At 33.8% G+C, this 14,838-nt stretch overlaps 1 protein-coding gene across 18 annotated transcripts in view; it reads right to left on the bottom strand.

Moving 5' to 3' along the window:
* LOC131682870 (lysosomal-associated transmembrane protein 4B) overlaps positions 1-14,838 on the bottom strand; it is an 897,979-nt gene that overhangs the window by 555,284 nt on the left and 327,857 nt on the right. For all 18 annotated transcript variants that reach the window (XR_009304217.1, XR_009304218.1, XR_009304220.1 and 15 more), the window contains 2 exons: positions 10,222-10,417; positions 10,024-10,162 (listed from right to left, as the gene is read on the bottom strand). Coding sequence is in view for 15 of the 18 variants with exons in the window: in XM_058964649.1 (XP_058820632.1) it covers positions 10,024-10,162; positions 10,222-10,417 (335 nt within the window). In the remaining 3 variants the exon portion in view is untranslated. The remainder of the gene's footprint in view (positions 1-10,023; positions 10,163-10,221; positions 10,418-14,838) is intronic.

The raw sequence follows: 14,838 nt of genomic DNA, 5'->3' as shown, positions 1-14,838 counted from the left end.
ATACTTAAAGTCCAAACAAGAGCAGTAACGAAAAAACTGTTACAAAATAAACAAAACGATAGTGATAATTTACCAAATAATCAACTATCAACACCAAATACTGAGCCTGATCAACTCAAAGTATCCGAATCAATAAATATTAATGAAACATATAATCTACCGAAACTAAACATCGAAAAATCATCGACGAACAACACAAATGGCCTAAAATTTAATATTAAGAATAAGAATTACAAAAGAGATATGACTCAAGCGTCATTTATCCATATAAAACTTACAAAGGTTAACGAAACCATTACAAAAATTATCGAAAAAATCGAAGAACAAACAACTAAATTGAATATTGGAAAGATTGCTCTAGCGCTCTCAAGTACAATTTTTAAAATTATCAACATTAATGAATTCAAACAAGCGTGCACGCAACATTTAAAAAATTTACAAATTATACTCTATCAACCCCAAAGTTCGATAGAAGACACACAAATGATAAATGAGATTATCAAAGAAAACCATGACTCCGCAATTGGTGGACATACAGGAATAAACAGACTATATCGCAAGCTTAAATGTCACTACACATGGCCGAATATGAAAAAATCCATTGCAAATTATATAAACAACTGTATAAAGTGCAAAGAGAAAAAAACATATGACAAAAACAATAGAGAAATTTATGCATACACCTACGCCCCAAAAACCATTTAATTCCATAGCATTAGATACTATTGGACCCTTTATAAAATCAAACTCCGGAAAAACGCACTAACAATTCAATGCGATCTGTCAAAGTACCTCATCATTAAACCAATTACAGATAAACAAGCTGAAACATTAGCAAAAGTTTTTGTTGAATGCTGTATTTTGATATACGGAACACCTTCCATTATAAGAACGGATCAAGGAACCGAATATAAGAATGAAGTATTTAATAAAATCGGCGAAATGCTTCAAATAACACATAAACTTTCAACTCCATATCACCCAGAAACAATCGGAAGTCTCGAGAGAAATCACCGTTGTCCAAATGAATACGTAAGACAATTCGTCAACGAATCACATACTGATTGGGATGACTGGTTGTCTTACTATGCATTCTGTTACAATACGACCCCTCATACAGATTTTCCATACTCACCTTTCGAACTAATATTTGGAAGAACAGCAACATTACCCAAAAATTTGAAAAATCCAGAAACCATAGAACCAATATACAATTACGACGAATATTATTCAGAACTGAAATACAAACTGAAAACTGCCGCTATAAAAACCAAAAGTATAATAGATAAAGTGAAAACAAATCGTAACCTACAGCAATTTAACAAAGCAAGACCCAGTACAGTACAAGTAAACGATGAAGTGATGATAGAAAACGAAAGAAGAACCAAATTTGATACAATTTACAAAGGACCATACATAATAACAGATATAAACCATCCAAATGTAACAATTGAAGATATAGTAACGAAGCAGAGACAAACAATACACAAAAACAGAGTAGTCAAATGTATGAAAAAACTACAAAGCTTATAGAAATATCAACAAATTATCACAGTCACAATTAAAAAAAAAAACTTTTATATATTCCAATTCATATGCACCACTTTACATTATAAAAATATTAAAATTATATCAACACACACACTATATTATATCACAATACACACTAAAAATTGTAATTAATTCCTAAATCATGTATAATCAATTAATTAAAGCATAAATTACCACACAAATTTTATATCACACTAGATTTATAGCACAAAAATTGTAAAACTACATTACACTACACACAATACTGTAAGAGATTTTTGGACGCAGTACACAATTTACTAAAAATGATTTCGAACACTGCATCATTTTTTTCTTACGGGGAAGGTGTGGCGGTTAAGCAAAAGCCACCACGCAACCCGATCAATAATCATCTATGCTCATCATCATTTAAGACCTTAGACGTGATCCATCTGATTACTATACAGAAAGCATGAGTCACAGTCAATATAAAATCAAACCCCGATAAAGCAGTTAAATACTTTCAATATAAACAAAATCCAAATGACTCCATCTAGCTTACATCGTATGATTCTAGCCATACTTTGTAACACTTATAAATTCCGATAGAACAATCAAAAGACTATTCTAACCAGCAAATAGGCAACGCGTTCACAGCGAGCCAGAATTCATAAATATCATACATAAACTTCCGTCATATCACTTGGATACTGCACGGACCGATTCAATTTAATTACCACAGAATATGCTTACAGCGCAACAGCGACCGAGCTGGCCAATGTAAACTCTTTTTTTTCTTTTTTTTTTTTGATTATAGAGGTTTTAACCTTAGGGTCATTCGCCTCTTTGTCGGGTTAGAGAAATCTCTTTAGAAAAATCTCTAGCCCTATATGCGAGGTTGGGAATTGAACCCAGGTGATCTGCGTACAAGGCAATCGATTTGCCAACTACGCTATCTCCACCCCCCAATGTAAATTAACTCTACAACCCTACCCGGTGCGTCCGCTGTGTGGTAAGATGTTTTCTAAATAACAAGCCTTCTCCAATCAATCAGTTTTTCCAAGCGTTCCAAACTTCTCGAGAACAATCACACTCACACACATGTAATAGTTAAGTTTAACAAAACCGAAATTTGTCGAAATAAACTGAGAGTAAGACTCGAAACGTTGAACAAAAAACCTCGCGCAAGCGACAGCACACTCTGATACTCAGAAAGAAAATTCCCGAACCTGCGACAGCACATCATTGCAACCTCCAGTGTCATTTTATTTCGTAAGAGAAGATTTGCAAGCGTTCTACGTTCTGCTAATTGGATTCATTCACTTATAAGTGACACACACACACTTCTTAGTAAAACTATCTTTTTTCAGATTTGATTTTTCGGACTCTGATTATAAACGATCATACATAATATCATTGTCTCATTGTGATAAAGTTCGTCTATGACAAACCAAGAGAACACTAGAAATTCGGTTTGATGAGCTTTTTGCAGAAATAGCAAAAGCTTCGATAGAATCAGATAAGCAAAAATTCCAATTTTTGATTTTTAAAGAGACTTATAAGAAATAAACACAATAAAAGTATTTCTGTGTATTTCAGCTATTACTATAGTGTGCTAATAGTGTAACTGAAGTGTCACAAAGATCCCCAGCCTTTTGTAATGAATCGCAAGTAAACACAACCATCTTAACAGTGTGTCGGTTTTACCCTAACCAAAGGGTGTCGGTTTTACCCCAACAGTGCACATTTTTTTATAAAAGCAATTAAAAATATTGAATTTCTCAAACTCGTCTTCAATGCACCTAGTTGATCATAGTAAAGGCCGATAATAAGAGGTACTGAAAAATGGGGTGATTTGAAAAGCTTTTGTTCGGTTAAAACCTTAAAATCTACCAACGAAATTTTACATCCAGACGAGTATGAACGCTGCTGTCGTATGTTTTGTTTATTTTTATGACATTCGGCGCACTAACGTAAATCCAATTTTTTTAAATGCTCTACATAAACGTACTAATAATAATGTATCATTATGAAATGAATAAAAATTTGATTTCTAGGAAAAGTTGTGGGGTGTCGGTTTTTCCCACAATTCCCCTAAACAATAGTCACACTCACACGTGTCATAGGTGTGTATTGATGACAAAATTTGTGTGGCGTGTCATAATCGTGCATGGAAAATTTTCCATACAAATAAAGCATCAATTTATAACTTTTATTCATATCTTTGGTTTAACTTAGTCTATAGACAATCGGTTGGATGCATTTCGAAGGAAATGAGTCAGGGAATCTAGAAAAAATAGTAATTTTTAGTTACAGTGTTGCCAAATATACCATATTTCCATCCAGTGTTGTCATAATCATAATCAAAAAATTAAAAATCAATGATCACCGTCGAAAAAAATCATCGATGATAATCGTTTTCATTATTACCACCTGACATCACAAACCTTATAACTTGATATACCGAGAGTGGTGTTGATCTAGTATTCTCGTTTTCAATTTTATGTGCCCGTTGTCACCCATTACTGTTCACGCAACGGTAACCAAAATAAAATCATCACGTGATTGCTACACATTTGAGCAGAAGAAATTTTATTAAAAAATCGTGAACAATTTTTCTCAGCGTTTGATGATCTGTCTCTGGCTAAACACTCTCATCATATTTTGTAGGCTCTATTAGTAGAACACACAGCTAATGGCATTTTCGTTTTTGACAATGCATTACACTGGTGTAGTCGGTTTTACACTCACACAAACTCCCTAACAGCAGAGAAACCGTGTGAAGTTTCCGGGTTTCTAGTGTTTTGGCGGCTTTGGTGATCACGATGTAAACCCAACAGGTCAACTAAAATTCTCAAACATGTTTAATAGTATAAGGACAAGTACTATATGTACTATAACGTTAAATTAATATTTTGGTTCGCTGCATACGTGAACATTTTCCCCCTAAACAAATGTGTTGGGCCCTAATTAACTTCACGCATCTCCCGTTATATTCAGCTCTAGTTGTTCAATCGCAGCTACTGCAAAATGGCAGACGAAACTGATATAGCAGTTTATGCGCATAATAAAATCATCAATATCACACATCATTGATAATTGGTGAGATTGATTTTCTCTTTAGATGATTTTATGAGTACGTGTGAAAGAAAAACTTATCACGATGATGAGATCGAAGAAGGCGTAATGGATTTCACATTTTCATTGTATTGCTAAACTCATCCGTGATTTTGCTGATAATAAATATCGAGTAAGAGAATCAGTAGTAATTTTATGCGTTACCGATTTTTGATTTTTTGATAATTTCCCAACACTGTTTCCATCTTTGTTAGACGCATTGAGTCGAAAGCGCAACAATAGGGGCACTAGATTCGAGTTTTCGTTGCGAGAATTTTACTATTTTCGCCGCATTTGTATTATTATATTGGTTATTAACAACGAAGCAAAGATGTTGATGTCAATTTTTACGCATTCCATTGATTGTAGGGCGAGAAATTAACGAATTAGTGAGGCACCTTGCTTAGTATGGTGAAAATAGGCACTTTACACAACGTCCCGAAAAAGCAGCAATTTACAGAAAAGTTTTTATGTTACACCGCACAGCGATGGCTAATTATTATTGTACCGAAATTGCCTCGTGGGTAAAGCTAAAATCCACTTAATTCGATTGTTTTTCACGGATTTTCGTCAATCTTTCACTATCGACGACTGGAAGAACACTTCACTTGACTAGTCGTCACAAATTATACCGCTGTTAGCGCGAAAAACACCAAAAAACGACTGAATTTAATTTGTAAATGAACTTTGTTGATACCGTTCGGCACGGTGTTTTCAACACCATCCTTGTTGCACAAAACAGTTTCGTTACTACAAAAATATTTCTGTATAATAAAAAAAAATTGTTCTTTTGAACTGCTGAAAAAATCTATATGGGACTCATAGGCGAGTACTTTTGCCAATAAACGTAAATGTGCTCGCATATCAGTTCCACCTGCTACTATAAAAAGGGTTGCCACATTGAAATCCGTATTTTTTCGTGAAAAATCTGGAAATCTGTATCGCGGGTGGCAAATTCTTAATCGAAAATCTATATTCAAAAATTGACTAGAAGTTTCCAAAATAAACAGTATTTTGACAATGAAAAATTAATTGTGATAACCGATCACAAATATAACAATCAGATTGATTTTATTCTTTATCTGGAGAACAAATGATATCTAAATTTGATGTTTTTGTTCCACGCCGATGCGGTTGCTTAAAGTCAGAACGGCATAGGATGCTTTTTAAGTGTTATTCGAAATTCTGATAGGCTGGGTACTACAAACCTACATTGAAAATCTGAAAAATCTGTATTTTAGCCAAAAATCTGAAAGATGTAATTCGTAAATTTTCTTGAAAAATCTGTAAAATTTAAAATAATCTGTATATGTGGTAACCCTGGCTATAACTTTTATGTAATAACATCATGGCTTCATGCCATTCAATAAATTCAAACTTTCTTAAAATATTTCTCGCAAAAAGCATATAATCGCTTATATTAAATAAATTTAATTAATTAAATTAATTAATTGAAATAATGAATTATATGAATTAAATTAATTATATGAATTAAACGAATAAAATTCATCTAATAAATAAAATTTATGAGGTGTAAAAATCATAAAATTAAGAAAAAGATTATGAACGAAATGAATAAAAGTAATAGAATTAGTGAATTGAATAAAATAAATAAAACAAAAAATAAACTAAATGAATATAAGGAATAAAACGAATAAATAGGTAAATTAATGAAATGAGTTAAGGGGGTCTTCTACTCGCGAGGTCTAAAATTGAGAACTTTTTGGGGAATAAATTGTAAAGCATCTACTCAATGGATTTAGAAACTTCTTTTTTGAAGATACATGTTTTGCCTTTTCAATTTTACTGTTGAAGACGAGAAGAATAGTTTCTCGCGACCTTGAAACTTCATTGATGACATTGATGTTCAAACTTCATGGGTCCCGCTTAAGTTGTGGCAAATTGGGTAATTTGTAATCAGAAAACTCATATTTTTATAATCATAGTCACACGTTGGCTATGTTTAAACGAGAGGGATTTTTTAATTTTATAATTTGTAAAAGTTATGTAACGATATGTGAAAATTTCCAATATTTACGACATTTTTTTTATCTATTAAGGGCCATAAAAATGGAATAAGTTGACATTTTGCAAATCCCTCTCGACCAAATATAGCGGTATGTTTCCTGAGCAATTGGAGAAAAAATTATTGAAATCGGAGCAGTACTTCTATGAAAAGTCTTACTTGACCGCTTAAAAACACTACTTTCGGGAAAACGCGTTAGATAAAGTACGGTGTATAACTCGATTGTAGTAACTTACTAGATACTCTACTATAACGGGTCAGCAGAGCTCACCTTCCTCATCACGAAAATGTTCTTGGTTTGGCCGCGACACCCACTTAGCGTTCAGAACGAGTTATACGTTCACCGTCGAGTCGAGTAGCACATCTTTCAGCTTCAGTCCCCAAGATAATTTCCATCACCTCCATAACTTGTAATATCGATGAAAATCCTTGGTTGAAGATGCTGACTGCCAAATAAGTCGCAAGATGGAACATCTTCCTGTCAGGATTTGTGCAAGTGTTTAAGGCACAGGTTACACCATTCTGAGACTTATTGCTATTTTGGGTGTAAGCTCCTAAGCATCTTTCTAATAAATCATTAGATGATAGACTTTCGTAAATCCTGACATGTTCGAAAGTTTTTTAAGTTCTTTTTACTTCAGCCTGACGCCACTTGCACCAACTGTCCTCGTCGGGTGAACACTTTGAGTGTTGGGGATTTTCCTTCGATGACGAGCAGCGTTCGAGGGAAGCCCAGATTAGATTTCGCATATGTTCTACTGAATTTGAGTTTCTCCAAATCGCCAGCCCACAAAATTTTGTTAGCTGGCCGATTGATTTGTCCTTCAACTTTCCCTTTCCTTTCCCACTGATACCTTTGTTTTCTTTCTTCAGTTTTCGTAATCTCGTTCCCGTACGCTTCTCAACATGTCCGACGCATATTTTCTTCTCGTCCCAAAAAAAAACAAGAAACCATTCACAGAAGCTCACTTATACATAAACCGTCCAGAATGGACAGGTGAATTCTTTAAACAATAATTTTCCATAGACAAGCGCCATCGTGGTGCGCCGTGCTTAGTATCTCAGAAACGGTCTGATATGAGTACCTTTCGATTCCCAGAACATGTCAAGGAATATGATTTTCACCAAATCCTTTTTGTGGCGTATTCTCAGATACTTATAGAATGAAATTTAGCAAAGAAAATAAATCGATTTTTTGAAACCATGAGAGTAGAGGACTCCCTTAAATGCATTAATTTAATTCAATCAATCAATTGACGAATTGATGAATAAACGGAAATACATTAACTGAATTAATTAAATGAGTTATATGAATGAAATAAATAAAAATAATAAAATTAATAAAACGAATAAAATGGATGAATTCAACAAAAAAAATAAAACAAAAAAATAAATGAAACAAATAATTATTGAAATGAATCAAATGAAAATAAATCGATTTTTTGAAACCATGAGAGTAGAGGACTCCCTTAAATGCATTAATTTAATTCAATCAATCAATTGACGAATTGATGAATAAACGGAAATACATTCACTGAATTAATTAAATGAGTTATATGAATGAAATAAATAAAAATAATAAAATTAATAAAACGAATAAAATGGATGAATTCAACAAAATAAATAAAACAAAAAAATAAATGAAACAAAAAATGATTGAAATGAATCAAATGAATAAATCAAATAAAATGAATAAGATGAATACAATGAATCAAATGAATAAAATAAATAAAAAGAATATGAATAAAATAAATAAGATGAATGAAATGGATAAAATTTATAAATTTACCAAAATTTTAAAAAATAAACGAAATGAATAAAATAAATAAATAAGGCCATCACCATTTTTAATGGTCCCAGTAACAAACGAAAATGATTAACGATAGAAGTCGTTTTACTGTTCGCGGAAGAAAGAGCTCACCTGTAAATTGTCAAACAAACGCCTCATGAAAAGGCAAATACAGACCGACTTCTGAATTGATTCCATTTCAAGCACAAATGGCAGAATTGGTTGTTGCATTCAAAATTAATTTCGATAAGGAAACAATCTGAATTCAAATCAGACTCATTGCGATTTATATGTGATTCGATATTAAAAATACATGAGATTTACTGAAAGGCTTTTGACATTTAAAGATTACATACGGGATCGTAGTGTTCAGACCGTATTTCCACAGCTATATGTGCGAATCGTATGAGCTTTACCAGCAGACTTTGAGGATACTAAACCTAGATTCACCGTCGGGGACTAGACTCAGTAGACCGCAACGGGACACCATCAATCGCGGGCCTTCGGAACACCAGCGAGACGGACGCCCGACTCCACCGGAATCGCCGAACTAACCTCGACACCAGGTTGGTTGGCTCGGTTTCGGGAGAACTTCTCTCGCCGGGGAATTCTCCGTCGGAGTATGCGTATCGTTGAGGAGTAGACCGAGTAGTTCGCGAACAAGTCGAGAGCTGAATGACTCATGGGGGGAGTAGGGTGAATGGGAACGAGAAGGACCAAAGGGTTTAAAGCACCGGACAGGGAGTCAAAGGGCTTAAGAAGTTTTGGTGCTAAAACCAAAGAAGAATTGGTATCGGGAGAACTTCCTTCGCCGATGAACTCTCCGTCGCCGTACGCAAGATTCACCGCTGAGGACTAGACTGGGTAGATCACAAACTAGCGATATATTCAGTCTAGTCACCGGCGGCGACGAGACATCACTTGTCGCGGGTCGTCAGGGCTCCACCGGAATCGCCAAACTGACCTCGAAACCTGGTTGGTTAGCTCGGTTTCGAGAGATATTCTCTCACTTGGGGATTCTCCGTCGGAGTAGGCTAGGTCCATCGCCGGGGACTAGACCGAGTAGTTCGCGAACAAGTCGGGCGCTCAACGAGTAAGTGGTGCTGAATTTTAAGAGAAGAGAGTTGCGGTACTGAATGGTACAAGGGAGCCGAGGGTTAGGAAAGAAACTATTTAAAGTATTTAAATATATATATATATATATATATATATATATATATATATATATATATATATATATATATATATATATATATATATATATATATATATATATATATATATATATATATATATATATATATATATATATATATATATATATATATATATATATATATATATATATATATATATATATATATATATATATATATATATATATATATATATATATATATATATATTATTCAAAAAATTAAACTTGGTTTCATATAGTCATTTGCGATTTAAAGTTTGTTCGGATTTTATTCCTCATTCATACGATCCACATAATGATTTGGTACGACTTCCCGAAAGCAAAACGTACTAGCGCGTCAAAGAATATATTGCATCTAATATGCCAAGGTAATGCAATACTTACGTAACAATAGCGAAGTCGAATATCTGTAAACAGAAAAACGGCAATAGATGTGAAGGCTTCCCCTTGACAGCCCCATATATCAACATTAGTGTAACCGCAATCATGCAGAGGAACACCAATCCACTCATATCAACGTCATCTACAAAAAAGTTCTAATAAATACCACTCACTTGTCATAACATATATCATTCAAGTTACTGCTACGTAGTCCTGTTTGCTGAAAGTGGTCACGATATGCATAGGTTGGATCTACTTTACTCAGTGGTGTAGGTAATATTGGAGCGATTAAATCGTTTCCATTGTCGTCGCCTTCATTTAGATCGTCCAACAAAAGATGATAGTTGTTAGTTCTGATAATCACAGAAAGTATACCCAATGCTAAAACATTCAGAAACTAAAAAAAAACACATTATTTAGATATGTGGCAGCATTTACAAAATACGGGTATTAAACAATTACATCTGAATAATTGCAGAATCAGAACAATAGGTTGTTATGCATATTACAATAATAGTAGGGGAGCCCGGGGCTAGTTGGCGGTTGGGGTAAGTTAGCGGAAGCCCCTTTTCTCCGTTTCTATTAGACATAAAGCGTTGCCTCTCGTTGTGTACCTCAAGTAATGTGAAACACATTATCCGATGTGTTTTTGTTGCAAAACATTTTGTTTTGTTGAAATTGTGGGCGATATTGTGTTTTCGAGCATACAAAGTAAATTTTCTAAATTTTGAAATATTTTGCGGTATTTAGGGTGATTTTCAATCTATTTCCCGAATGATTATATTTTTCGATAGCGCGCGCTTTCAGTATCCGTATAGATATCACATCTATCCACAAACAAAAGTTATTTTTAAATAGTTTTTAATAAAATATGCAGTTGGGGTAAGTTGGCGGTGTTGCACGCGGGGCAAGTTGGCGGTACTATTTACAGTGCAAAAAAGTCATCAAAATTTTTTATTTCTGGAATTCACTCCAAAGTAAGAAAATCTTTTTCTTGTGTATCTCGCCAATGTAGGAGACATTTATTGCGGCCAATCGCGCGAAAAATTTCGAAAATTTGCTTTTGAATAGGGAGTAAGCGTCACAGTCAAAGGTATTGAAACTGAAATATAATAGCAAATGTCGGTTAATATACAATTTTTTTTTTTTTTTTTTTTTTTTATTTCAATTATAGAGGTTTTAACCTTAAGGTCATTCGCCTCTTCGGGTTAGAAAAATCTCTTAGGAAAAATTTCTAACCCTATGTGCGGGGTCGGGACCCGAACCCAGGTGCGCTGCGTACAAGGCAATCGATTTACCAATACGCTACGCCCACTCCCCAAATAATTATTTTCTCATGAATACTCAAATGCGCACTTTTGCCCCATGGTCGGGGCAAGAGTGCGCATAGCACGGGCAAAAGTGCGCACTGATTGAATAGCCGATTTATTACCGCCCATAAATTAAACTAATCAATTTTAGGATATCCATCCCCTCTTACTCTTCCTTCATAACTAAAAAGTACCCTTCCCTCTGCCTCGGTTGATGTTGTTCAGTTTTCCATTATGTTGAAAAAACTTGGATGTTTCATCTTTTAGATAATGTCGTTCATGATCAAACTGTCACCCCTCGTAACATAATTATTTGTCATAGTTGGGTGGATCACTACAAAAATTCTTGCGAATATGCTATTTATATTGGAAATATATCTTTATTTACATATTCATAGTTTTTTGTTTCTTTTTTAATTACTCTGAGCTTTCGGCACTCTATATTTTCCCTTGGAACTAGTTATGCTGATGCTTTTGTTCTAAAACCGCTCATATCAGTCGTAATTTGACCGGTGAGCTCGCCGTTATTGAGGATGATGGTCCCTTCTTTAAATCACGGAAGAATTAGTTTAACTTTTATATAAAAAGCTTCATTCGCGTTTTTTTATTGGGACGGATATTCTATGCGCACTTTCACCCCACCGTTAGTTTTTTAACTTATTAAATTGTTACGAAAATTACTGAATTTTTTTCATCAAATCAAATATATCTCGCAACAAACCATATGTTGAAGAATTTTAGGGTACTGTAGTTTTATAGATTCTGATTTATTCAAACAGCCAATTTATGATTCCCAAAATTCGAAAAATTACACCAAAGCAGCGAAAAATGGTCCTTCCCCCTTAATTTCAAGCCCCCATATTCAAACCTTGCATGCTTATATGTGCGATTAGTTGACTTAATGATATACTAAATCCATACAGAGTTGCCAGGTTCTAGCGCTTGTGTGGTAGAACCTGGCAACTCTAAAAGTCCTATGCGCACTTTTGCCCCACGCGCACTTTTACCCCACCTTACTCTATTGGTAAATTAATTGATGCGATATACAGTCAGGTCCCCTACTGCACGAAATCGTTTATGTCGGTATTCGTTGTAGCAAGATTTCTTATCGAAGCATCGGTAATCAGGAATCCCGTAGCTTATGACATAAGGTCATAAGGAATTCCGTAGCTTATGGGATTTTGACTAATTGCAGTTGTAGTCGAATATTTTGTCCGCCTCAATATATAGCGCCATACTTGCTCTTGTTTGTTCTTAGTTGGTTCTACAATTTACAGCCAATGAATATTCAATTAGTTGAGAAATACGTCTCCAGGGGCGCTCCGAAGAGAAAATACGTAGATCAAGATGTTCATTCAATAGGATTGACTAACAATTTCACGAAACTTGGAAATGTAGTATCTCGGAAAAAATATCAAAAAAGTCCAACCATGAATAAAGCAACTTGGTCTCCCAGGCCCGACAGGAAATGAGTACTTAGTTACGAGAAGCTTGTGTATGTGGTGAGGGCTTGTGCATGGAAATTTCGTTAGCTGACTTTAAAGTTTCTAGGAAAAGACGGTTTCATTGAAATATCACGTGTCCAGTGCTTCACTGATTCTTATTCTTTTTACATGATGTGATGATGTAGTGAACCTACCATCAGTGCAAGGGCTACGCCAGTGGCTGCAGTTGCTTTTAACAGTAAAGCCAAATGTTGCTAGCAAACGACTTTCAATTTATCGCTGTACGAAGGGCCAAAAAGGGTTGCATGCATAAGCAGAAGTTCTTATGCGCACTTCACAGGGACAAAGAATCTCCTTCCAACCATAAAATCCAGTCGGCACTGCCTGATGGTTTGTGTGAGAAGACCGCGTCAAACTTACCGTGCCGCAGATACGAATATCTACAATAACTATGTCATTCCGAAGAATTAGGAAGTCAGTATAGACATCATTATCAATCCACGTACCCTAATCCAAGACACAGTTCGTATGATGCCCTGGTGCACCCTGCCGACCCAAATAATGAAATAATTAAATATAATGAAAAAGGCAAAAAACGAATGTAATGAATATAGTACAGATAATGAAAGTAAAAAGTAATGAGATACTTAGAAGAAATGGAATGTAATTTATGAATATAATAAAAAAATTACATACATATTGCAAATATCATGTTCAATAAAAGAAGGATTAAACCCTCGTCCTATCTTAACGCCTGAAATCTATATCCAACTTCCGCACTCTATAATCGAAGCGGGTCCTACGATCTCTTCTTTCCGGCGCTCGTATTCTGCTAGTTAATATAGCTGAAATGTTCTTAAGACAATGTATATAATGCACATACTAACTCAAAACGAATGCCATATAACAATAGATTAAAAAATATATCGCCGGTCAAAAATAATTATTTTAATACGTATAAAATAAGTCAGAAGTAAACTAAATGAAACAAATATGGTATATATATATATATATATATATATATATATATATATATATATATATATATATATATATATATATATATATATATATATATATATATATATATATATATATATATATATATATATATATATATATATATATATATATATATAATAAACATATTTCATGATGAAAAAAATATTTTGACATGAAATGAATATGACATGAACGCACGTGCTGCTGAAATAAAATGTTACTAATAAAAAAGATACGATAGGAAAAATTAATAAAATGCATCAAACATATACGAATAATAAATATATAAAACATATATTACATGAAATGAATAAATCACAATTAAAATTAAAAATATAGCCTCTGTGACAATATTGAGTATGGTGAATTTAATGTGTGTAATCCACATGTATATTATTACCCAGTAAAAGAAAAAGCATTAATATGAACAATACTGAATGTAAATGAACACACCTCAATAATTTGATTAGAACAGGTCATGCAATTTCATAAAATGGTGAATTAGGTAAATAAATAAAAAAATTAAGATTAGTTAGCATATTGTGAACATGAACTTATTCATATACATGAAAATAAAAACTGTCGCGTATATACTGAATATAATATATGCTGTATCTAATAAATATAACCGTATTACTGAATAAATTTTGTCCAGCGCAATAGTTTGGATTTGATTTTTTTTTGAAAGAGAATATTATATCCGCCATTTGGTACTAATCAGATTCAAGAGGTTGTGTGAAACACAAAACTGTTTCCTCCATATACATGTTATTTCTAATACTTATCTGAATTAAGTAAGATGGTGAATACAGCGCTGTCGGAGTATCTTTTAAATTTAGCCGCTTCCGTTGAACTTAACACGTATTATATTCACATTCTGCAATAAATTGACCAGATAATTTGTCACAACACAATGAGCATTTCCCGGCGTTAGAATAAAATCTGAAGAGGGTACGATTGCTCTACACAAGAAATGGTTACACTTTCCGAAACAAGATAAAACTTCTTCACTTTCCGAAACAATGTTTTCCACTTTCACTGCTTATAAAACATGTGGAAAC

This window comes from Topomyia yanbarensis, chromosome 2 (genome assembly GCF_030247195.1).
Source record: "Topomyia yanbarensis strain Yona2022 chromosome 2, ASM3024719v1, whole genome shotgun sequence".
Classification (NCBI taxonomy): domain Eukaryota; kingdom Metazoa; phylum Arthropoda; class Insecta; order Diptera; family Culicidae; genus Topomyia; species Topomyia yanbarensis.
Note: the sequence above shows the minus strand (reverse complement) of the source record. Positions and strands in the feature narration are given on the sequence as shown.